Source organism: Aspergillus costaricaensis (assembly GCF_003184835.1).
Source record: "Aspergillus costaricaensis CBS 115574 unplaced genomic scaffold BO79scaffold_56, whole genome shotgun sequence".
NCBI classification, from domain to species: domain Eukaryota; kingdom Fungi; phylum Ascomycota; class Eurotiomycetes; order Eurotiales; family Aspergillaceae; genus Aspergillus; species Aspergillus costaricensis.
In genome coordinates, this window is record NW_020291856.1 from 101773 (window position 1) to 122775 (window position 21003).

Consider the following 21003-nt stretch of genomic DNA (forward strand, 5'->3'; position numbering starts at 1 on the left):
CTGAGGCGGGAATGATAATCTAAAACGGGCGTACTGCCCGTACCCTTGGCAAACGAGACAAACCCACGCCCAAGCTGGAGGGACCTCGTGTGCTTTTGGGCCGACGTCATCAACAATTCTTTGATTTTCTCTGCTACCTTCATAGCAGACATATTGTTGCAACGATGGCGACGGCAAGGCTGCGCAGGGCATTTCGCTACCCTGATGATTCAGGTGATGACGAGCACGGTCGGGAGGAGCTAGACGAAGAAGGTATGTACATACTGCTAAATGGTCAAGCAGGAAGCCAATCTAGACGACGTTGCTGACGGTCCGACAGAGCAGGAACGTGTGATAGAGCAACTGAAAGCACTAAATGAGAAAAGGAACTCTGAATATAGTGTAAATATATTTCCTATCATGAAACCATCGAACTGAGAGTGAGAGCAATTGCTGAGGACCAATCGACACATCTACATAGATCGTTTTTGCCGCCATCCCGCTATTTTCCAGCTTCGCTTTCATTGCTTCAATACTTTCGGGCTCCTCGAGCCTATCTGAACGATTTCTGTCTTTGCTCGGCGCCCTATCTCTACTAGTCACGGCCTATATCATGAAGTATCTCCCGCTTGAACGCCCGGATCCTAAGGGTAAGAGACCAATGATTACACCGCATGCTATGGCTAGCATCCGGCCATACATCTTGCCTGTCAATGCTGCGATCTGCGTGCTTCTGGCCCTGGTCTACGCTTCGCAATCCTCAACGCAATCCTGGCTGGAGATCCAGCCGGTTACCTACTTGGTTCCAGGAGGTAGGTGACCTTCGGCATCCTTGCTTTGCTTAGATGTTTTGAGTCTTGCAAAAGATCGGACGAGTACTGACATGACATAGCAATGTTTGCAGCTGTATTAGTCGCACGCAAGGTCATGCTATCAGTTGACCTCAAAGCGCTTGAGAACCTCCGCTATGAGTACAAAGGAGCATAGGGCACGCTGCAATAAAAGTCTTTCTTGGTCAAGCACGGCTTCATGGGAAATTGCTTGACAAGACACGGGCGACAGTTACATGCTCATGAGTTCGGTAATCCAACCAGCATGTTAGTGAGTCTACAAATCATATTGATGAGGATAATGCAAGACGTTAAGTTCGATCCTGAATTCGTCCGCTGATACAATGCCAAGATAAGCCTGCTCGCTATTTGCGGAAATGTTAAATGAATAGAAAAAGAAGTATAACGCCCGACATGCATAGAGCTATAACGACATGGGACACTGCTGCAGCGCCCTGAAACTTGTCACTGGCCGGAGAGGTCAGGTGCACTCATAAACGAGCTGTCAAGCCTTTCCAGGGCCGGATCTACCGGTATATCACCATAATCAGGCGCATACTCTGTTACTGGAGGCACCTCCTCGAGCTGAATGCTATGCTCGACCATTGACTGGTTACGCTTGTCGTCGGCTTCTTTCTGGTGCTTTTTCAGCCGTTTGACCTCATCATCGCCGGCCTTCTTCAGCCACCTGAGGTTGGATTGTCGGAAATCCACTAAGCTCTCCACACTTCGAGGGTCGGCTATCTTTCGGGTGTCGTGGCCCAATAATGTGCATGTCGGCTCAAAGGGCGTCATCGTGGGATCGCGACGACACGCAGCACAACTACAAATCTTGCGGCACTTTGGGCACTTCCACTCGAATGCTTCCATCGTCTCCTGCGGCTTTATGTTGAAAGCCCTAAATAAGCTGCCATAACAGTAGTTCGTCCGGCAGCTAGAACACGAGGCAAGCTTCCACCTTGGCTCGGCATATCTGCAGATATGGCAATTTCCAGTCTGCTGAAATGCGTCAACTCGACGAGTTTTCCTCCGTTTGCGCGCGGAATTAAGTCGCTCCGAATCACTTTCCAGCTCTTCAAGCCGTTCTGACTGCACAGTCGGCTTACTTATGTCGACCCACGGCCGCCGCCTGAGTTCCAACTGGCAAACCTCTGCAAGTGTTCTCTTCTCCAGCCGGCTCCTCTGCGCTGGGAGACTCACGAATGTGTCTCGGGATTGAGAGTTGATGTCGAGTATCTGCAGCCTCCAGGTCTCGTATTTGGCTTGAAGCTCATCCCAAGGGAACTGCTCAACCCATTTGAGCTTAGCTATGCAAGCACAGCTCCTGCCCATCGCATAGCATTCCATGCAAATATCATAAGTGTCTTCCTCGTCTGTATTTGTTGGTCCCACACAAGACGGGCAAGTTAGGAACCTGTTGAAAATATTACCCCGGCAGTATGAACATGTAATGTTGCTGTCAAAGGCAACATATTCAACATCCTCTTCGGGTAGTTGGTCCGAGAAGCTCTCGGACAAGATGATGTTAGTGAAGAGGCCGAAAAGGTGCTCGAAATCTTTGATTATTTGCTTAACTGTCGAATCACCACTGTCAACTGTATCTGCCTTGCGGAGGATGGCCGAGTAATGCTCCAATGAATAGAACACTATCGCCTTGTTCTTGTACTGTTCGTCTCGGCAAACCATCCTGGCGTGAGGAAGAGCCTCAGTGAGCGCTTTCTCCAGGGTTTCCGGAGTTGTACGATTCCAAGCTACTTTCATTGTCCGTGTTCCTCGATTCCACACTTGGTGTGCTGCTAGAGGGGGTACGAGGATGAAGTCGCCCGGTCGTTGCTCGACAACATAAGTCTTGAAGGGCGCTGCCTTCCACGCATTTATCTGCGCAAAATGATCCTCAATATCGATATCATGTCCTAGTGTTGACATCCAATATTCCGAGACTACACGGCGATCTTTGCTCTCGGTCATAAACCAAATAGACGACCCCGGCTTCGTTTCTTTGCCATATTCAGTGGAACCATCCGACGCCTCCACCATGATGTTCTGGCCCAAGCTAGCACACATTTCCTGATGAGCTGGTGTATAGGTACCCTCGTGGCCGATGTAGCACATCAGGTTTTCTGCACGCATGCTTGGAGGGAGGCAACTCATAAGATCCCCAGGTCTGGCCATCGGGTTATTTGAGCCCGTAGACTTTTTATTTCTGTTGGAAGATGTACTTCTCTTCGCTCCCGGGCCGTCAAAGCTTTCCTGAAACTGGTTCAAGTAGAACAATCCGGGGGGGATTATCTTCTTCAATTGCTCGCGCCATTGATGAGGACAGTCAATGTCCTTGAGGTAGATCCTCTGACGGTCAGGATCTTTGTAGTTATAGGAAGTCCACTGATTTGCTAGAAGGGGCAAGTTTTTCAGGTAATGTCCAATAGTAAGAGGTAAATCAGTTTTTGTGGTCAAATTCCGAGCACATTCCGCTGTGTCGTAGAAGCTCTGGGTTAGATAAGCAAGACAGCATAGATGAGGGATACATCACTCACTTTTCGATGAATAGTGAGTTCTTAGCCATTTCTCCGAGAAGATCGAGTTATTGAGCCGGTGGTTGAAGCCCTCGACTACCAAAGGCTTTCCACCCCGAACCACATGGAGCAACACAAGCTTCTCGAATATCTCCAGCCCATTCTCATCAATCATATCGCAGTGAATCCTGGCAACTTCCTCGAAGTTTGGTGTCGAGTTCACGAGTGCGGTGAGGTCCAAGTCTGGAGAAAGTGGCTCAAAAGCCGCTCGGGGTCGCTGGGCGGGCATCCTGAAGGGGGTTCAACAAGGTCGGTACGAATGGCTAGAGCTCCAGTACGTTTGTCTTCAAATGTATCGATCACCCTATTTCGCGATATTAGATAAAGCCAACAATTCTTTTTCCCCGCAGTAGAGCATACTTAAGCTACCGGATGGACCACTGCGCCGAGGTTGTGTTCTTTTGGAATTCATGAAAGATGTCGAAGCGTACGTACACCAGAATGATTCATGAATATCGCCCAGGGCAGGTGATCAGCTGAGTAGAGCCGATATCAACGCGCTTCAAGAAAGTGGCCGGCCAGGCGAACTTGATCAAATGCCCACATACACATATCGCGCAGTCATGACAATAGCGAGCAACAGACGAGCAACAAGCGAGCAACACCACGAGTTTGAGACGGAAACAGCAGTTGCTCTCTGTGCAAGCTATACCCCGGTTCCCAAATGATGGAAGTAAAGAGAGTGTTCAACACCCATAGACCCTGCGCAGTTGTTGATTGTCTCGATTCACTCTCGCTGCAGCTGCATCGGCGATTGTGGCATGTGGGTCCCGTCCGCCGGGCCCAGGAACGCATGGAACCACTGCCGAAAAAAGGCTCAAGAACACCTCCGGCCGCCAATATCCGTACCTTAAATTTCGCCCATCATGAACCATTTTTTCTCCCAATCAATTTTTTGAAGACTTGAATCTCAGGAAGCTCCTGCTCCTGGCATGGAAATTGCTTAGTGGTAGCTGCATTTTACGCTTCTTTCTGTTCCAATTCTTCTCATCTGCTCGTCAATTGACTCGGATAGCGTCTAGTCTGGTTGGCGTGCGGATTTCATCTGCCAAATCGCTGTGCCAGATCGATTTGTTGTCTCCGTGTAGGATAATTCTGAAACTGCTAGTCATACAGGAGGCCAATTGCTACGCATCATCATCCCTACATCCTCATTCGGTTCATTATGAGTTGCTTGTATGCCGGCCGGCATGCACGACTATGTCGCTATCCTAGGGAAAGGAGCACTTACATATACCGATTCACCTCTGTACAGGGACACCGTTGTCCAGTTTCCTTATCGTCGTCTAGAAGATATGGTTATACGGCGACCAACAGCATTCAATCAATCTGCCAGAAATCGAACATTACAACCCACAACCGCCATCCCCGTCGCTCGGCCTTGATACTAAGCCAGGCACACAGTACAACAAGCCAGGCCTCAGTGACAAGCTATACGCCACCAAACAAGGGCCTTATCTCTTATTTGCCTCAGTCATGGATACCGTACGCTGAGCTGCTACGTCTCGATAAACCGACAGGTACATACTACCTTTTCTTCCCCTGCGCATTCTCAACTCTACTTGCCGCGTCCATTGCGCCGTCCGTCTCAGCCTGGGAGGTTGTTGGAACTACCGGTCTTTTCTTTGCTGGGGCCTTGATCATGCGCGGTGCCGGATGTGCAATCAATGATCTATGGGATAGAAACTTAGATCCGCATGTCGAACGCACGAAATTCCGCCCAATCGCAAGAGGAGCAATCCCTCCTGGTAAAGCGGTGCTGTTTACAGGTACCCAGTTACTGGCAGGACTTGGTGTTCTTCTTCAATTTCCGTATCAATGCCTTTGGTACGGTATACCTAGTCTTCTTTTGGTGACCACGTATCCGCTTGCTAAACGCGTTACTTATTATCCCCAAGCTGTGCTGGGCCTTACTTTCTCATGGGGTGCGATTATGGGCTTCCCTGCGCTGGGTATCGATCTCCTCCATAATAGCGCCGCACTGGAAGCTGCTGCTGCGCTTTACGCTAGTTGTGTAACCTGGACGGTTCTGTATGATATGATATATGCGCATATGGACATAAAGGATGACGTTGCGGCTGGCATTAAGTCTATTGCCCTTCGTCATGAAAAGAACACAAAAGCTGTGCTTTCAGCTCTCGCCGCCGTCCAGGTACCGTTACTCGCCGCTGCAGGTGTAGCAGCGGGGAGCGGGCCTATCTTCTTCATCGGCAGTTGTGGCAGTGCAGCTGTCACCCTCGGTCTCATGATCTGGAAAGTTCAGTTAAAAAACGTACAGAACTGCTGGTGGTGGTTTAAGAATGGTTGCTTGCTCACCGGTGGAGGCATTACCCTGGGAATGTTCCTTGATTATGTCGCGAAAACCACCGGGTTTTATGATCCGGACGAGGAGCCGGTTTCCCTGGAGAGCTAATAAAAAAACAAACACCCTACGTCCTTCTTTTCAAGTCCTGAAGCTCTAGCTAACCTCTTTATTTATCGTCCTTGTCAATACCTAAATACTGCTCCACCTTATCGACTATGGTCTTCCATTCCATCATACCCCCGGTTCCTGTATCGCCGCAAGCAAGAGATTTGTCTACCGGGTGAAGTACAGATACCCAGCCCTCGTTATTGCGAGAGTTTACGCCCCATTCATCATTCAGTATAGCCAGTTGCTTGGCAGTGATCGGATGAAACCACATTGCTGTATTCATAGCGGGGGCGACAAACACAATGGGCTTCTTTTCCTTGAAATTGGCGTCCACCGATCCCGTCGTGTCCCATGCTCGCAAAACAGAGAGAAGAAGGTTATCTGAAATTCCCATGGTCATTTTGGCCATGGTGTTGGCGGATAAAGGCGCGATGAGTAGGATATGAGCCCATTTTCTGAGCTCTATATGTAGGATCGGCTCGCCACGAGTCCAAGAGTGCCTCCACTCATCCTCGTCTCGGTAAATAGCATCCACGCCAGGTAGTTCGAGGAGATTTTCGAGCAATGGTTGCTCGTGACTCTGTCCCTTTAGAAATTCTGCCGCTGATTTTGTAACGATTATGCGGATAGAAATATTCGGATGGCGGCCAAGGGCTTCCGCGATATTGGGAAGCTTGATAGTCGCAACCGACCCACTGGCTGCAAGGAGCACATGAATTTTATTGTCACCCAGGTGGTGTTGGGCTTTGAACGGAGCTGGTGGGGATGCCATGGGGCTCTTGGGCAGATAATGGCCGGATTGGGCAAATGATATGATGAATGCAAATCTCGATATGGATATGCGGGGTGAAATAATTTGGAGTTGCGGGGTGTTTGCGAGAGCACAGCGGGGTGTTTTGGAGGAGTAACCTGTTTATCAATTACTCTGCTAACACTTTCCGGTAGGAATCAAGACATTCACAGTCTGCCACGTAAAGATGCTTTACACAACACTTTCAATAGAGATCATGGGGCAATTCTACCTTTGACTGTCCACTTCCAATTTGAAGTCGATATCTTGCTCCAAGATTAATGGGGAGCCGTCAGCTACCTTGACTAGATGTCCTGTTTTACCGCTCCTAGTATTTCGAGTAGCAGCTATTATTTAATATAATTCACTTCTGTAGACGAGGTTTACCATTTGTACACTCTTGCCAAATGCATAGCTACCTGCTCACTGGGAGTTTTATCAAGCAAAAAGAAGTCTGGATCACATGACTGGGAGTGGGAACTGTTCCTTATTAATGTCAACAACTACAGTGGTTGCTTAGTGAGCATGTGTAGCCAAGTTCTCCGCATGTGCTAACTAAACCCTCCGGACTTCGGTGCATATAGACAAGCAAAGCTTGACTTCAGCGGCAATTATTTGACGTTTCTTTATTCTCACAAACTAATAACTCATCATGTTTTCTAGGACTTTGGCCTCATCGGTACGTATTGCGCACCCCTTTTTTGCTGACCTCTCAGCTATTATGCATACTGCTCCTTCGTTCTTCAAGAACATAGCTAAGTTTACGATAAATTTTTATTAGGCGTTTCGGCCACTTTTCCGACAACCTCAAGTGTTGCAACCTAGATTCGCTGGCATTCAGCTGCCCTCTACCCTCTATGCCCGGTATCTGTCTTCGGAGACACGGACAGCTATCGACAAAGCTGTCGCATCTGCACCCGTCGTTCTTTTCATGAAGGGCACGCCAGAGACGCCGCAGTGCGGTTTCTCTCGAGCCAGTATACAAATTTTGGGACTGCAGGGAGTGGATCCGAAGAAGTTTGTTGCATTCAATGTGTTGGAAGATTCAGAACTTCGTCAGGGTATGCTTTATAGATGGACTCTTGTCCTCCATCTCTATTTCAAATCAACTAATACTAGGTCTTCCAGGCATCAAAGAGTATTCCGACTGGCCCACAATCCCGCAATTGTATCTGGAGAAGGAGTTCATCGGTGGCTGCGATATTCTGATGTCTATGCATCAGAACGGAGAACTTGCTAAATTGCTCGAAGAGAAGGGGGTCCTTGTGGCGGCCGACTAATTTTAGGAGTGTGATATAGCGCAGCTGCCTCGATATACGTACTGTACATTTACAAACTATCATACCGTTTTTCGTCCGAAGGGAAGAAATATGTCAGCAGTAGATGCATGTGTGCTTGTGACTCAAACTCTACATTTCATCTTGGCGCGATCGAGGATGGGGAGATAGAGAAGCTTCTGTCATGACGCACGCATTGTCCAAACTTCATACTCTTAATCTTAAAGTGCTTGACTTTTTGGAATGCATAAGAGCGGCTTGGTTTTCGCTATCTCCGAGCATCCCTCCTTTATTCTCCGTCTTCTATATTATATATCAATTCATGTTCTATGGAAGCGCTTTTGCCCGGCTTTGTTATACACCATTGCTATCTAGGCAGATGCCGACTCTTTGGACTTGGCCAACTCCTCAACAACACCCTTTTCGAGTTTGGCGCGCTGTCTTTCTTCATAGGCTTCCCTGCTTTTCAATATCCTGTCAACGATCTCACCGGCATTCACATGCTGGTACGTATGGCTAGATGTCTCTTTGAAAATGCCCATCCGCTTGGGTGCCACATAAGGATCATAGGTGAGGGGTATGAACGTAGTAGGACCGTGGTAAACTGCATCTGGAACGCCTAATGGCATGGCCTCCAGGTATGATTGACTTGGGGAGAATGGCGAGGAAAAGATCACAGCATGTATATACTAAACTCTGGTTAGCAGGTTGATACTTCACTCAAAGATTCCAGACACCTCGAATTACATACGCGACACTGCAGAACGCATAGCCCGCGTTCAAAGATGTTCATGATGGGATAGTTGAGGCCTTTCCAGTGGTTTATAACATCGTCGTCATGTATGCCAGCAACAACATAGGCAGGGCCATAGTCCTCTCCGTATTCTTTGACTCTCTTGACTTTTTGCTCTTCATCATACCAACCACGCCGGTGGCCTTCCAATTCCTCCTGCGTTAAGACCTGTCGAAGGAATTCGATGTGCCCGGATGAGAACAAATCAAATCCCCCATCGACATAGATGATTCGCTGTCCAGGCCTTGGCGACTTTCCGTTTACAATTGTCTCGAATGCTCCAGGTTCCTCGACCGTGTTCCCAAGTTTCGCAGAACTCGATCCGTTCCAGATCCAAACCTGCGGGCCAGGCTGTAGACCAGTCTCGTCAGTGGCATAATCACGAATCCTTTGCATGAGACTATTGGCCGAATGCTTGCGCTCTTCCAGACTTCCAGATCCTTCTTCCCCGCTGAGGGTATCTTTTACGCTCTTGACGAAATGATTTTTCGTACACAGAAGCATTCGCCCAACAAGGTCTGTCGTGGATATTCCCGGCGTTCTCTTGACCACACGAAAGCGCCCTGCAGCTTTAACAAACCGGTAGCAGTCCTCCCCATTGCTGTCGGAAGTGATATCATCGCCATGGACGACATACTTGCAGCCGTAGTGCGAAACCCAAGGTAAAAATGTCACGTAAGGAGCAGAGGGGACGCAGCGAGTCACCCAGCGACATGCTTCCACTGCAGCTACTCTAGACTTGGATTAGAAGGCCAATGGGCTGCTTGATATAGGCAAACTAACCGTTCATCCAGTGTCATAACTGTCGGCCCCTTATTCTCGAGGATTGCTTCGTCAGAGTGAACACCGACATAAAGCTCGTCTCCTAATTGGCGAGCCTGGAGCATAGCGCCCGCATGGCCTATACAAAACTCAGCCTTGTGAAGGTGTTGTGCAAGGTACGAGCAAAAGGTGGCATACCATGATGGCTAAAGTCAAAGCATCCGTCTACCCAAATGCGATTGTCCGAAATGGGTACATCTTCTTGGGGGTCCACGGGCCACTCTCCTGGCGCGGGGATCATGTCTTCTGGAGTGGCGCTCATTGTTGTAGGGCAACTTCGTATGGAGGGAACATAAACCAAGAAGCAATTGCCAGGGTCTTAATGGGTACCCTATTACCTTATGCTTGTATTGAAGCGTTCGGGTAAGCTGTCGACGGGTTGAGACCGTGAAACAACTTAGGGAGTCCACCTACCTAACCCGACTAGGCGGGCTGAAGAGGGGCAATGTGGCATGCGGAGAAGGAGGCGGGATGACATCGTAGGATTCGGAACGGGGCGATACATTATCAGTCCCCGCCTAATAAACATAACCTTTAGTGGTACCTATACTTTCTATGCTTTGAATATACTTCAAATGTACCTTCTGCTACACACTGTCAGATAATATAACATCCATTTTGTGTGACCACTACGTGTGTTAGAATGGTTTTGAGACTTGACCAGATATTCTAATAATTAGAGATTCTGTACTGCCATAGTGAGCGTTCCGATTCAAAGACAGTATTTGTCAAGAGAACTTGTTCCCTTTACATATTGCAGCAACAAAGGGGATCAAGGAAGCCCCATCATAAAATGTCATCCTCTGGAATTATCGAGAGCAAACCACACTGGTGTGTAAATGGCAACGCCATCACTCAAATGCGTTACGAAGAAGCGGATTAGTTCAACATGCCCATTCCTCTATTCTGGTGCATATATAGTACTCATGGTATATGAACACGACGTCGGAAAAAGAGACAGGTGATAAAAGCGAAAGAAGAGTCTATAACTTTTGGTTGTACATGTCTCATGAGTGGCGCGTGATAGCAGAAACAAAAGGCGCTGAGGCAAGGCATTGAAAGACAATCACGAGCAGATGCGGTCCGGACCAATTGCAGAGGGAAGATCCATCGGGAATAGAAAAACAAACGCTTCGATTAAGACACATGGATGAAGGCGAAAAGACGGGAAAGAGAGACGCCAGTTAATGCAAACGCTCAAAAACGTATGACGGAAAAGATAGACCAAGACCACAAGCCCCAATTGTGGTTAGGATTGAAGCTTAGTGCTCTCGAGTTCACGTTGTTCACTGAAAACACGGCGACTCATCTCAAGAACAGCCTCAAACCCTTCTCGGCCCTTCTTCGCGTTTTGACTGAATCTCTCCACGCTAGCTTCTTCTACCTTGTTTTTTATTTTCTGCCATCCACCGCACAAGGCAGTAATCTTCGCCTCTTGGTTGAAATCGGTAGTTGAGGAAGGGTTTGACGGCGACGGCTGATAGATAACGGTCTCCTTGACGTTCAAGACGTTAGACCATGTAAGGTTGGTCGAACACATCGTGACCTTCTTCGAGACAGGATCGACGTAGGATACTTCGTAAACATGCGACGTAGCACTGCCTCCAAAGAGTGAAAGAACCCATTGCGGCACTGATTGATTACAGGTAATCAGACGCTCTGTCCGCAGCTATACAACAAGAAAATCAGCCAAATGTTGCACGGTAAGAATGAGAGTAACATGGTCGATGATACGTACAATTCCAGTATCAGCATCGACTGCCCGAGATAGGGTGTCTACTGCCACGACATGTGTAGACTTGTCATTCCAGGGACAATATTTGCGCCAGTTTGCCGCCGAAACTTCTTCCCAAGAATAATCAAAAGTGCACGTCGAAGAAAAGACTCTCATGTCGATAGACTGCAATCTGAAACGTCCCTTGGGATCGTGATAGACAAAGAGTGGCCGTATGCTTATAAAACACTTCGAGAACAAGAAAGATGCACGTCCAAGGAGAAAAAGAGAGCGAGCCGAACCGGGAGCAAAACCCAAGTCTGTGGCGGTAGGTGCTTCGGAGATAGGTTCTTATGGATTCGATAACTACGAGGAGTTCAGGATGCGGCAAATAATCAACTACTACAAGATGAGTAATGAGAACTCCACATGAGTGGTCGTGAAGGCGGACGCAGTGAGTGAGAGTGGCGATCGCCAATCTTGTGCAATATAGCGGTAGGATTGGTAGAAAATTTGAGAATTTTAGCCCCGGATTCCGCGTTCTTCTCCTGGACAAGAACAGTGGCGCCAAGGGTCGGGATTTACCGGTACAGTAATCTGACTCCCGGTCAAGGTCAAAAGACCGCCTTCAACTCCGCAGAGAACCCACTAGTTAGTTAGGGACTTATTATGTGCATCTGACATCAGGCGCTACTATTTTAGAGGGTCGAGGTTGGTTTATGCCGACTACTACTACTTTGTACATCCGAACAATCCCCCAGATCAACATCTTATGCTACCGATCAATCACTCATACTATAGGATAGTTGAATTAATTGAGGTCAAGATATGACAGTGTGAATGATGCTCTGGCCCTTTGTTTCCTGCATCATCAAATGTCTTTGAATTATCCAATAAGAGCCAGCTTTGCCTCTTGATACCGAACATTCGTCAAACAGTTCCAAAAGTGGTAGTCGATATTTAGAAGGCACATACATGCTTTTGGTGTACTCGGGGGAACCCCATATTAACGGGGAGATGGGAAATTCTTGGTTGATAGATACATTAGTCAGTTACATATGCAAAGCATGCACTTTCTAGTTCTTTACATACCCCTGTACAAGAATCCCTGCCAATTATTACACATCTCCCATGCGTACTACAGTGGCTGTCTCGGGTGTTAATTGTTTTCACCTGTTAGTCTTGGCCTACACTCCACTATCTATGAACTTATCCACTGTTTAGCTGTTGATAAGCATCTTCAAAAGTTTTTCTTTACTTCCCCCAACCTTTGTGTTTTGTTTCCGTTGACACAAAAGATCAAACGCCTGGATTCTCAATCACAAGATATGGTCGAACTACGAAAGCGCAAGGCGCCAGCACAAGCCCCTACGGCAGAGCGCAAGGCCAAAAAAGTTCAAGAATCCACGGTATCTCGAAAGCCGGATGTCCCCAAGGCCATCTCCGACGATAAGGCTCCAAAAGTTGGCGACAAACTAGACTTGGACAACTTCGGTGGTGATATTGAGACTGACGAAGGGCAAAAAACCACGCTGAAAGATCTCGTCGATGCTAGTGAAGCTGGTGTCGTGCTGTTCACGTACCCTAGAGCTTCAACCCCAGGCTGTACGTAAAAATCTCTACTCCCACCTCCCCAATTACCCCCGCACTCTGCCATGAGGATAATCTGGTGCGGGTACAAACACGCATGGTGGTCATCGAATACACCCGTTCGCGATATGGCCTTTGATATAATCATCCGCTGCAGTAATTCTAGAGAAGCTAATATATCAAAAGGTACCAAACAAGCCTGTTTGTTCCGTGACAACTATGACTCTATCACGGAAAGTGGTTTATCGGTTTACGGCCTTTCAGCGGACTCACCAAAGGCAAATACTACGTTCAAGACGAAACAAAGGTTGCAATACCCTCTTCTCTGCAATCCCACCGCTACATTGATAGCAGCTCTTGGACTTAAAAAGTCGCCAAAAGGCACAATTCGAGGAATCTTTGCTATTGATAAAGAGGGCAAACTTCTGATACTACAGGCCGGAGGCCCCGATGCGACGCTTGATGCTGCACGTAATCTAGCTGCAGGATTGAAGAAACCGAGCTCTGGAGACGAAACCCGTCACGCGAGTCCACCAGCTAAGGATGACTAGTCATTGATAGTGGGTAATCAGCATATCACTTCAATGGGGTTGCTCCCATTGAACGTGGTAGTTGCTGGATTCATAGGTTACAGACATATTGAGGCCTTGAGGTTTCCAATTGCTACAGGCCTTGTCTGGCATAAGCATTATATGCAATTCCAAACCATCCTCGCGATTGATGCCCCAGAATGTCCCCCAACCCGAACTGTAACCGGCCATAGTAGCCCGCTTCTCACACGTGAGCAAGGCAATTTAGCCTCTTCTAATATGTAACCTGTAGATGCATGCCCTCCGACACTTTAGTATACAGTAATGTTTTTTTTTTCTCTCCATGAAATAACAGGGCTCTTTCATTTCCACTGCTACCTACCACAAATGTTACCTTGGGCAATCGGGGGTGTGCGACTGTCGGAAAATAAGTTGTTCCGTGTGTAGAGGCTCGATTCCGCAGGCCTGGTTCCGTTTGAGACCGTGCGGCGAAGGACGTACCCTTGAAGGTCTTCCATTTCCTTCCCCATTTAGTACTCAGGTAAAGTAACACCCACTATAGCAAAATCCTTTATCATAATTGCGCCTAAATCATTAATACGTTACCTGGACAGAAAAGAAGTCATGGCTCGCGACATCGTGAAAGCGGCTAAGTCCGCATCCAATGTGATAGCCGTTCATAAGGTAGGAGATAGCCATTGGCTGCTCTGTGTTATATCGGGATAGAATATTTTACTTATTCTTCATTAGAAATATACTGTTCAATCCACTGGGATATGGGAACGCATTCGCCGCCTCCTTGCCGTCGACCCGACTCGCTCCACGGGTGTTCCGTTGAACGCTCAGTATCGTCTACCGACCCCTGGAGCTCTTCCTCCTCTATCCTACGATGATCCGGTTACTGTTCCGGCCGGTGATTTGGCTGACAACCCTTATTGGAAACGTGATGCTCGGAGGAATTACCCCCGACTCAGTGCGGTCAGTCAGGCGGATGCTGTGGGCCTGCTCAGTGTAGGCAGTCAAGCTGCCCCCAAGGACGATGTCCTTCAGATCGGCGAGGCAGGAGAGAAACAATTGGTGTCCGTGAAGCAACAGGCCGAAGAGCGCGGCCTTGCTGGTCTGTTTGAGAAGGACAAGAATGGAATCAAGGAAGTTCTGGGCGCTAATGGTCTGCCTCCGCTGCCATGCAACTTGAACCCTGCTGGTAGCAAATATCAGCTCGGCCATGACCATGGCTACCCCAGTGTGTATGTGCTACCTATCCCCGTTACCTCTAGACCAAGCTAACACCCTTGATAAGCTACCCCTGCCGCACTTTCGTTTAGCTTGTCTATGCAGCATTCGGGTACAATATTGAGATAAATGCAATTGTACTTACTTTCCCTTCATCACATGTTCTCATTACTAGACGGTCTGTCCTCGTGCTTTTGTGTGTTTAATATTTACTAGTGTTGTAGATATTACTTGGTGTACTTGTAGTTGTAATTGACAGTAGCTACAGTCGATTGTGTACCCCATTAAAACTTATTGGGACAAGCAAAGGAAAAGACTTAAAACGTTCCTCGGGCGCAAGCCTACAAGGTACATTCTGCTGCCAATGGGTCAAGGATTGAATGAATTCTGTATACTCTGTAGAGCACATTTGGCTCCTTTGGTTGCATATCTGTGACAAGGCCAAGTTCTACACCCAGGATGACTGGCAATGCGTCTAGCAAATCCACTCTGAATCTAAACACAGGAAGAACTTGAAAGGAGCCAGTGTAAGCTTTTTTGAGGTTGTGTGTTTTAGTTGCAGAGCGCATGCTATATACTCAAGTCTTCAACTTCAGTAGATTATAGAAAGAACTACTTTCCCGAACATATGATCAACTGATATTTAAATAACGACATTATCAAAAATTACATTGAAACAATAGAACCTTTAATAGCTGCTAGAAAATGGATTCGTGCGGGTACCCCACCAGGTAAGGAAAAGGCTGAGTCCCACTGTTTCAAACAACCTGCTGACTGCACCTACGGCAACAGTGTCAAGGGGTCTCTTTTCGGCAAAGACCTGGCTCACAACCTATACAAGGCAACACATAATTAGCATGTATGAAATGCGAGTTGGTAGTGGTAAAAGGAGAGGGTGGAAAGAACATACACCGGGGGCTGCGCTGGCCATGAAGATCAAGCTTCCAAGATAAGCCGCTCCCTTGTAGCTCAAAGTACCCGTGGCGTTGATCAGAGCTGCTACTCCATACGTTTGGACAGAGCTTCCAACCAAGGAGGTACCCCAGGCTGCTACTGCACCAGCAGCCTCTTTAGATCTGAGGAACTCTTCCTTGGAATTGGCTGCTTGGGCACGATGATAGGTATCGCCGAATACGGGCGCGAGAATGCCGAGGGAAGCAGTGTGGGTGAAAAGAGCACCTGCCGCAATTGCGGAGGGCTTGACTGAAGGGAGATCTAGGCCAATTATGTTAATTCATGAGAGTTGAAGTTAAGAGGGGAGGGTCGTCGCTTGCACTGCGAGGACAGACGAGCACTCACAGTTTAAGGTTGTCATTTTGGAGATAGGTAGTTGGTGGCTTCGGTGTGGTAGAGACAAGATGTAACTTCAAGTAGGATGCTCCGAAGTTGAGAGAATCGAGGTGTAGGAAGTAGATTCTTTTCGAGCAAGTAAGCCTCGTTTTATGGCATGGAGCTGGGCTAGGCTGGCCTTTTCAACCCCTAAGTACCGTCACCGGACAAGTCCATAGTCAATCCGTGGTGAGGTACGAAGTGACGTCGTTATGATCGAAAGACACGAGAAGCACAGCAAGATGGAGGACGACCTTGAGCATACTTTGTACGGTAGTGCTCTATCATGACATCATACAATACTCTCAGTGGGTGCAAGATTATTACGTACTTGGCGGAGGGTTGCCGCAATCATACTAGTGCCTGGATCGTTCAGTACCCAGCAGTAGATCTTTACTACTTGCACCTTAAAAAGAGTTACGTCGTGGCAGTATCCACAATCACAGACATCCTGGCGATATCTACAACGTACAGCCATTCTGTGATGTAGTCTAATCTTAGTGTTTGCACAATTTTTGTACTTTCATGGGGAAAAAATTACGCTCATATTGGATAGCTTGTTCGCTTGGCTCATGGTCCCTTCGTTTGACTCGTAATATAGATGGTACTCGCTGCTTAGCACATCGAACTAGTTTCAGAATGAACAACTAGGACCTAATGAAGGCGTCATTTCTGGTGCTCTAGTATATACTTTGAATTTGAGATACAACTTCTCTCTGGGAATAGAATTGTTATGGCACATTCTACATCCATATCTGCGTGTTGTTGACCATGAGTTCTAGGATGCGCCTTCAGTCTATTATACATTGTATAATTATTTCTCAAGTACGCTTACTATCAGACAAGAACAATACTGTGACTAAGTTAGTTATCATGTTTTGGGCGTTGCTAAACACGCCTGCTGCCCACTGCTCTGTCAATTATTTCCCACGTCTTCCTCTTTTTCTCCCTTCCCCCCTTACGGTTCTACTCAGAATTTATTGTTGCCCTTTTTCCCCCTATTGATACCAGCTATATAGGTTCCTTGGTAACTATTCTTCACCAAAGGCGGACTTGTTATTCAACCTCACCAATGGTGGTCAATTCCCCTGGTACATTGTAAAAGTGTGACAACTCGTACTTATATGGGTGATTCCAGACATTAGGTAGAAAACCGATGGGGCAAAGTAGGGCGGGGAAAAAAAATTTGGGGGAGACTAGAACTAACGATTCCGTACCTCCCAGTTCGACCCAAAGAAAAGAACAAGTTCACTATAACTAAGTGTGCTTCCATCTGAGTTGCTCTTCAAACGTCCAAAGTTGCTTCATTTTATACTTCGGCATCAAGTGTTGGTTAACGCTGTGTGCTGTAACAGACCATCATCATATTAAATGGAAGTTCCTGGTTCAATTCCAGCTGCAATCGACATGAATGATTCATTAGACATCGATGAATCGTTGATCCCGGTTAGGGATTTTAAGCCCGCCAGTCAGAGCATCATCTCCTTTGATGGGATGTTATCGAACCCTCTACTTCTCCAGGAAGATCTAAAGGAAGGGTGTGGAGGCCAGCTATGGCCAGCGGGGATGGTCCTGTCGAAGTACTTGCTACGCCAACATCAATCTAGCTTTCTCGGTAAAACAATGTCCGTTGCCCTATGACCCGGTTTTATCCTCACCAGCAAACTGCCCTTCTTGTGCCTGGTATGCGGGTAATTGACCCCTGCTAATTGTTGATTAGAGTTGAACTTGGAGCCGGCGGCGGTCTCGTTGGCCTTGCGCTTGCACGCAAATGTCACCCTGAGGTGCCACGAATTTACATTACGGATCAAGCTCCCATGTTGCCCCTGATGAAAACGAATATCAAGCTCAACAATCTTTCTTCTACAGTCGAAGCTACAGTACTAAACTGGGGAGACTCCCTCCCAGACTGCATCCCAAAGCATCCCGCAATTATCCTTGCCGCTGACTGTGTTTACTTTGAGCCCGCCTTCCCGCTACTAATCTCGACCTTGAATGATCTTCTTGGTCCAGACTCTGTCTGTTACTTCTGCTTTAAGAGGCGTAGAAGAGCAGACCTCCGTTTCATGAAACATGCAAGGAAGATGTTTGATGTGGACGAAATCCGGGATGACCCTGATGCGGAGACATACCGGCGCGAGAACATTTTCCTCTACCAGATAAGGTTGAAGTCGGACAAGAGGGGTGTCTAGGAAGGTCTAGCTACAAATTAAAAACTAAAACTACTAGGGAAAGTCATGTGCGAAAATATCAAAATACGCTTGTCTTTGGTACATAGATACATTTTGTAACCGCCCTGAAATCTAAAGCTTGAGCACATGGCCACCTTCCTTCACGGCTTCTTTAATTTTACCGCCATTGATATTTGTCACTTCGCCCTGCTTCCCAATCAATTTGACTCCACCCTTCTTCAAGTCCGAAATGAGCTGCTGATTTTCAGCCGCTTTCCCTGTCTTCTGAGATTTTGCGGTGCTGGCGTTTTGCTTTTTGTGCTCTCGACGCAACCTAGCCTTTTGTTCCCTGGTCATCTCCTCTTTGGCGATTGCCGTTCCATTCTTCAAGATCATTTCACCAGCGACCTTGTTATCGTCACCAGGTGCGTAGATCTCCTGCGGCGCAAGGGTTGCTGTCGCAGTTACAGCGTTGCTAGCTGTCGGCTGAGCATCCTCCATAGTAATTGTTGCCACATCGGTGACAACATTGATGCTTGCCTGCGGAGCCTTGGGCTTGTAATGCCAGTTCGAGAGCGTGTCTAGTTGAGAGCTGATCTCTTTCCATAAACTTGTTACAGTAGCATGCTCACGGATCAACTTCTGATTTTTAGGGTCAACGAAGTTTGGATCGGTAGCACGAAGATGGTCAGCCTCATATAATTCAGCAAGGCTTTGCTGGGGTTTAGTGTCTTCCAGTTCAGGACGAACTCCCCGTGCGCGCTGAGCATCGGAAACACCAGGGCGCCGGCGTATTACTTCGTCAAATTGTTTGGCAAGGATGCGACGCTTGACAAGCTCTTCAATATCCTCTGACAACTCTGCCGTAACGACTGGCACGGGCTTTCCGATCCTTTCGAAATCCAGGTCTTCCTCAATAAGTGAGTTTACAGGCCTTTCGACAGCCCTGGCTTCACCAGCTAGCATCCAATCCTTCTTGGCAACGTTGGCAGCCTCCAAGCGGCGAATCTCATCAGCAATGCGAGCACGCTGTTTTTCATGACTAGAGGAATTGTTCTGAGATCCCCGCGTTACTTCGTGTTCATCACTATCTTCACCGGAAAGCTCATCTTCAAAAAGATCACGGCGAACATCAGCCATGGCACGATCAACGTCGTCGTTGGTAATGGAAAGGTCGGGCTGAGTTTTAGGAAGAGAGCGTGTCTTTTTGCGTGTAACTTTACGTGGAGGTGGAGCGAAGAAGTCAGAATACTTTATGTCGCTGGTGTTCATCCAACCTTCGCCTCCAGAATTTGCCGCATAGACATCATCTGCGTCCATATCGGAATCGTCCTCAAAGCCTGCATCACCAAATGTTGGTCCTTCCTCTTCGCTGTCGGAAATATCATCGCCATCATTCCCGTCAGAGTGCTCCTGTGGCATGTCTCTCTTCGGTAGAGACATTGACCCTGCTGTAGTCAAAGGATTTGCGTGCCAATCGATTTCATCATCCTCGCTCTCAGAATCGTTGCCTGGGCCGCCACTAACGTCCTGTCTTTCGAGTAGTTCCGATTGCTTGTTGAAATCATCTATCGAAAAGAACCCATCATTCAGGCCAAAAGGATCCTCCACATACGTTTCTTGTTCACCGTCGTCGATATCGCTTCCGAGATTGTTGTCGGATAATTTCTCAATGTCTTCTTCAAGGTCCGAATCATTGTGGGAGGTTTGAGAGTGAGCGTGTACTGAACTAAGGTCGTCATCGTCATTATCGATACTCGATTGGGTGAGATCGGCCTCTGACTGAGAGTCCACGTTGCTGCCCTCGAAGTCGGTGTCGTCAAGTGCCACATTATAAGTTGAGGTCAGGGACCGCTCGTGTGGCTTGGCCACTGCAGACCACCAAGTAAAATCCCGCTCGACTTCACCACCGGAAGAATCAAGAATTCTCAAGGCTTGTTGCCATATCTGGTCAGAAGTGAAGCCGTCGACATAGAGTTGCTTAAGCTGTAGGACCTGGTTTGTAGAATCTTCCTCAGCTTCGGATCTTTTGCGCTTTCTATTCCTGCGTTGGCGCGCACATTGGGAATCGCCGACCGACGAGGCTAACGAATCTAAATAGTACTTCACAGAGCCGGTGATAGTAGTTTTCAACTCCGTCGTGGGTTGGAGGAAAATCCAAGGAGTCGTCAATCCTGAATTGAATGAAGAAATTGGTTCATGAGTTTCGACTTCAGGAAGAGCCACAGATGGATCGGGAGCGAGGTTCTTCATGGCGTGGTACACGCCTGAGATGAGACAGCTGTATCAAATAAAAAGAGATGGAAAGTGAGGTAAGGAAAACATGCGAAAGCTTTAGATGGTAGGTGCAGAGAGATCAGTCTGATATTTTGAGCTACTGGTGGACACTTCAAATAATGGCTTGCGGAAGCCGAAAGTCGGGAAAAAAAAAAAAAGTTAATGAAAGTGAAAGGGGAACTAAGATAATCAATTACTTTGGGTCATAAAAGTGGGGACGCTGGAAAGAAGGCAAGCTCGGGCCATGGCCATTTCCTTCGGTCGTCTCACTACAAAATGCTTTTTGTGATGGATGGCGTGTCGCATGGCAGATCTCCTCATATAGCAGACAAACGTGGGCATACAAGGTGTGTATATCAATATAGATGATGGGTATCCTGTCTCACACTGATAAAGTCGAGGATTTCTACTCATTGTTGGTTTGGTGCATTAAGAGAATGCTTACCGACCTCTAGCAGGTGCCAATCATGGCCTGAAACATGCGCGAAGTTACTGTTTGCGAAACATGACCCGAACAAGAAAAGCCCTGCCGAGCGTATGTAAGTCTGCAGAAAGGCCCATAATAATTTATCCCCTCTAGTCGGAGAGATACTACCGCTATTGATGACTTGCGATACAAGGATCGTTGGCATACTTTACTTTATATGAGCCCCGCGGAAAGTTAACACGACTAGAAACGCCA

The 21003-nt window shown here is 47.6% G+C and overlaps 13 protein-coding genes across 13 annotated transcripts; 6 read left to right on the forward strand and 7 right to left on the reverse strand.

The window, feature by feature from the left end:
• Window positions 1-164: 164 nt before the first annotated feature.
• On the forward strand, window positions 165-966 carry BO79DRAFT_222551 (uncharacterized protein; the record flags this gene model as incomplete). Its single annotated transcript, XM_025683563.1, has 4 exons — window positions 165-252; window positions 296-381; window positions 461-791; window positions 872-966. The coding sequence occupies 4 exons, from the start codon at window positions 165-167 to the stop codon at window positions 964-966; spliced, it is 600 nt and encodes a 199-aa protein (XP_025534270.1).
• Window positions 967-1159: 193 nt separating this feature from the next.
• On the reverse strand, window positions 1160-3611 carry BO79DRAFT_241182 (putative JmjC domain protein; the record flags this gene model as incomplete). Its single annotated transcript, XM_025685093.1, has 2 exons — window positions 1160-3280; window positions 3344-3611. 2 exons carry the CDS (start codon window positions 3609-3611, stop codon window positions 1275-1277), a joined length of 2274 nt encoding a protein of 757 aa, XP_025534271.1. The 3' UTR covers window positions 1160-1274.
• A 643-nt stretch (window positions 3612-4254) lies between these two features.
• On the forward strand, window positions 4255-5824 carry BO79DRAFT_68353 (putative para-hydroxybenzoate-polyprenyltransferase Coq2). Its single transcript, XM_025689597.1, has one exon. It carries the CDS (start codon window positions 4548-4550, stop codon window positions 5793-5795), a length of 1248 nt encoding a protein of 415 aa, XP_025534272.1. The 5' UTR covers window positions 4255-4547; the 3' UTR covers window positions 5796-5824.
• BO79DRAFT_68352 (putative flavoprotein) lies at window positions 5825-6942 on the reverse strand. Its single transcript, XM_025689596.1, has 2 exons — window positions 6818-6942; window positions 5825-6704 (listed from the first exon to the last, which is right to left on the reverse strand). Exon 2 carries the CDS (start codon window positions 6565-6567, stop codon window positions 5854-5856), a length of 714 nt encoding a protein of 237 aa, XP_025534273.1. The 5' UTR covers window positions 6568-6704; window positions 6818-6942; the 3' UTR covers window positions 5825-5853.
• A 203-nt stretch (window positions 6943-7145) lies between these two features.
• On the forward strand, window positions 7146-8016 carry BO79DRAFT_291215 (monothiol glutaredoxin GRX5). Its single transcript, XM_025688969.1, has 3 exons — window positions 7146-7264; window positions 7367-7646; window positions 7714-8016. The coding sequence occupies exons 1-3, from the start codon at window positions 7238-7240 to the stop codon at window positions 7863-7865; spliced, it is 459 nt and encodes a 152-aa protein (XP_025534274.1). The 5' UTR covers window positions 7146-7237; the 3' UTR covers window positions 7866-8016.
• A 130-nt stretch (window positions 8017-8146) lies between these two features.
• BO79DRAFT_204769 (ethanolamine-phosphate cytidylyltransferase) lies at window positions 8147-9867 on the reverse strand. The gene is made up of 4 exons (XM_025681808.1): window positions 9616-9867; window positions 9439-9556; window positions 8614-9388; window positions 8147-8551 (listed from the first exon to the last, which is right to left on the reverse strand). The coding sequence occupies exons 1-4, from the start codon at window positions 9737-9739 to the stop codon at window positions 8234-8236; spliced, it is 1335 nt and encodes a 444-aa protein (XP_025534275.1). The 5' UTR covers window positions 9740-9867; the 3' UTR covers window positions 8147-8233.
• A 511-nt stretch (window positions 9868-10378) lies between these two features.
• BO79DRAFT_183047 (putative mitochondrial protein sorting (Msf1)) lies at window positions 10379-11675 on the reverse strand. The gene is made up of 2 exons (XM_025680258.1): window positions 11216-11675; window positions 10379-11146 (listed from the first exon to the last, which is right to left on the reverse strand). The coding sequence occupies exons 1-2, from the start codon at window positions 11366-11368 to the stop codon at window positions 10727-10729; spliced, it is 573 nt and encodes a 190-aa protein (XP_025534276.1). The 5' UTR covers window positions 11369-11675; the 3' UTR covers window positions 10379-10726.
• Window positions 11676-12308: 633 nt separating this feature from the next.
• BO79DRAFT_291218 (thioredoxin peroxidase DOT5) lies at window positions 12309-13487 on the forward strand. The gene is made up of 2 exons (XM_025688970.1): window positions 12309-12796; window positions 12968-13487. The coding sequence occupies exons 1-2, from the start codon at window positions 12520-12522 to the stop codon at window positions 13330-13332; spliced, it is 642 nt and encodes a 213-aa protein (XP_025534277.1). The 5' UTR covers window positions 12309-12519; the 3' UTR covers window positions 13333-13487.
• Window positions 13488-13813: 326 nt separating this feature from the next.
• Window positions 13814-14695, forward strand: BO79DRAFT_211919 (putative NADH-ubiquinone oxidoreductase 21 kDa subunit). Its single transcript, XM_025683101.1, has 4 exons — window positions 13814-13852; window positions 13926-13995; window positions 14062-14558; window positions 14612-14695. Exons 2-4 carry the CDS (start codon window positions 13936-13938, stop codon window positions 14634-14636), a joined length of 582 nt encoding a protein of 193 aa, XP_025534278.1. The 5' UTR covers window positions 13814-13852; window positions 13926-13935; the 3' UTR covers window positions 14637-14695.
• A 470-nt stretch (window positions 14696-15165) lies between these two features.
• Window positions 15166-16142, reverse strand: BO79DRAFT_204784 (DUF1761 domain-containing protein). Its single transcript, XM_025681809.1, has 3 exons — window positions 15844-16142; window positions 15455-15759; window positions 15166-15376 (listed from the first exon to the last, which is right to left on the reverse strand). The coding sequence occupies exons 1-3, from the start codon at window positions 15857-15859 to the stop codon at window positions 15233-15235; spliced, it is 465 nt and encodes a 154-aa protein (XP_025534279.1). The 5' UTR covers window positions 15860-16142; the 3' UTR covers window positions 15166-15232.
• BO79DRAFT_160869 (uncharacterized protein) lies at window positions 16053-16351 on the reverse strand (the record flags this gene model as incomplete). Its single annotated transcript, XM_025679003.1, has 2 exons — window positions 16053-16154; window positions 16205-16351. The coding sequence occupies 2 exons, from the start codon at window positions 16349-16351 to the stop codon at window positions 16053-16055; spliced, it is 249 nt and encodes an 82-aa protein (XP_025534280.1).
• A 929-nt stretch (window positions 16352-17280) lies between these two features.
• BO79DRAFT_222561 (S-adenosyl-L-methionine-dependent methyltransferase) lies at window positions 17281-18065 on the forward strand (the record flags this gene model as incomplete). Its single annotated transcript, XM_025683564.1, has 2 exons — window positions 17281-17498; window positions 17594-18065. The coding sequence occupies 2 exons, from the start codon at window positions 17281-17283 to the stop codon at window positions 18063-18065; spliced, it is 690 nt and encodes a 229-aa protein (XP_025534281.1).
• Window positions 18066-18132: 67 nt separating this feature from the next.
• On the reverse strand, window positions 18133-20448 carry BO79DRAFT_211924 (rRNA-processing protein MPP10). The gene has a single exon (XM_025683102.1). The coding sequence runs from the start codon at window positions 20295-20297 to the stop codon at window positions 18177-18179; it is 2121 nt and encodes a 706-aa protein (XP_025534282.1). The 5' UTR covers window positions 20298-20448; the 3' UTR covers window positions 18133-18176.
• Between the last annotated feature and the right edge of the window lie 555 nt (window positions 20449-21003).

What these genes read in the sequence shown, in the direction of transcription:
- BO79DRAFT_68353 (XM_025689597.1), top strand. Translation starts at nt 4,548, where the DNA reads ATGAGTTGCTTGTATGCCGGCCGGCATGCACGACTATGTCGCTATCCT.
- BO79DRAFT_68352 (XM_025689596.1), bottom strand. Translation starts at nt 6,567, where the DNA reads ATGGCATCCCCACCAGCTCCGTTCAAAGCCCAACACCACCTGGGTGAC.
- BO79DRAFT_291215 (XM_025688969.1), top strand. Translation starts at nt 7,238, where the DNA reads ATGTTTTCTAGGACTTTGGCCTCATCG. An exon ending in CTAGGACTTTGGCCTCATCG is followed by an intron (nt 7,265 to 7,366) that starts GTACGTATTGCG and finishes AATTTTTATTAG; the next exon opens with GCGTTTCGGCCACTTTTCCG. An exon ending in AGATTCAGAACTTCGTCAGG is followed by an intron (nt 7,647 to 7,713) that starts GTATGCTTTATA and finishes TAGGTCTTCCAG; the next exon opens with GCATCAAAGAGTATTCCGAC.
- BO79DRAFT_204769 (XM_025681808.1), bottom strand. Translation starts at nt 9,739, where the DNA reads ATGAGCGCCACTCCAGAAGACATGATCCCCGCGCCAGGAGAGTGGCCC. An exon ending in GTTATGACACTGGATGAACG is followed by an intron (nt 9,389 to 9,438) that starts GTTAGTTTGCCT and finishes ATCCAAGTCTAG; the next exon opens with AGTAGCTGCAGTGGAAGCAT. An exon ending in TATGCGTTCTGCAGTGTCGC is followed by an intron (nt 8,552 to 8,613) that starts GTATGTAATTCG and finishes ACCAGAGTTTAG; the next exon opens with TATATACATGCTGTGATCTT.
- BO79DRAFT_183047 (XM_025680258.1), bottom strand. Translation starts at nt 11,368, where the DNA reads ATGAGAGTCTTTTCTTCGACGTGCACTTTTGATTATTCTTGGGAAGAA. An exon ending in TCGATGCTGATACTGGAATT is followed by an intron (nt 11,147 to 11,215) that starts GTACGTATCATC and finishes CTTGTTGTATAG; the next exon opens with CTGCGGACAGAGCGTCTGAT.
- BO79DRAFT_291218 (XM_025688970.1), top strand. Translation starts at nt 12,520, where the DNA reads ATGGTCGAACTACGAAAGCGCAAGGCGCCAGCACAAGCCCCTACGGCA. An exon ending in TAGAGCTTCAACCCCAGGCT is followed by an intron (nt 12,797 to 12,967) that starts GTACGTAAAAAT and finishes ATATATCAAAAG; the next exon opens with GTACCAAACAAGCCTGTTTG.
- BO79DRAFT_211919 (XM_025683101.1), top strand. Translation starts at nt 13,936, where the DNA reads ATGGCTCGCGACATCGTGAAAGCGGCTAAGTCCGCATCCAATGTGATA. An exon ending in ATGTGATAGCCGTTCATAAG is followed by an intron (nt 13,996 to 14,061) that starts GTAGGAGATAGC and finishes ATTCTTCATTAG; the next exon opens with AAATATACTGTTCAATCCAC. An exon ending in GACCATGGCTACCCCAGTGT is followed by an intron (nt 14,559 to 14,611) that starts GTATGTGCTACC and finishes ACCCTTGATAAG; the next exon opens with CTACCCCTGCCGCACTTTCG.
- BO79DRAFT_204784 (XM_025681809.1), bottom strand. An exon ending in TGGCCAGCGCAGCCCCCGGT is followed by an intron (nt 15,377 to 15,454) that starts GTATGTTCTTTC and finishes TGCCTTGTATAG; the next exon opens with GTTGTGAGCCAGGTCTTTGC.
- BO79DRAFT_211924 (XM_025683102.1), bottom strand. Translation starts at nt 20,297, where the DNA reads ATGAAGAACCTCGCTCCCGATCCATCTGTGGCTCTTCCTGAAGTCGAA.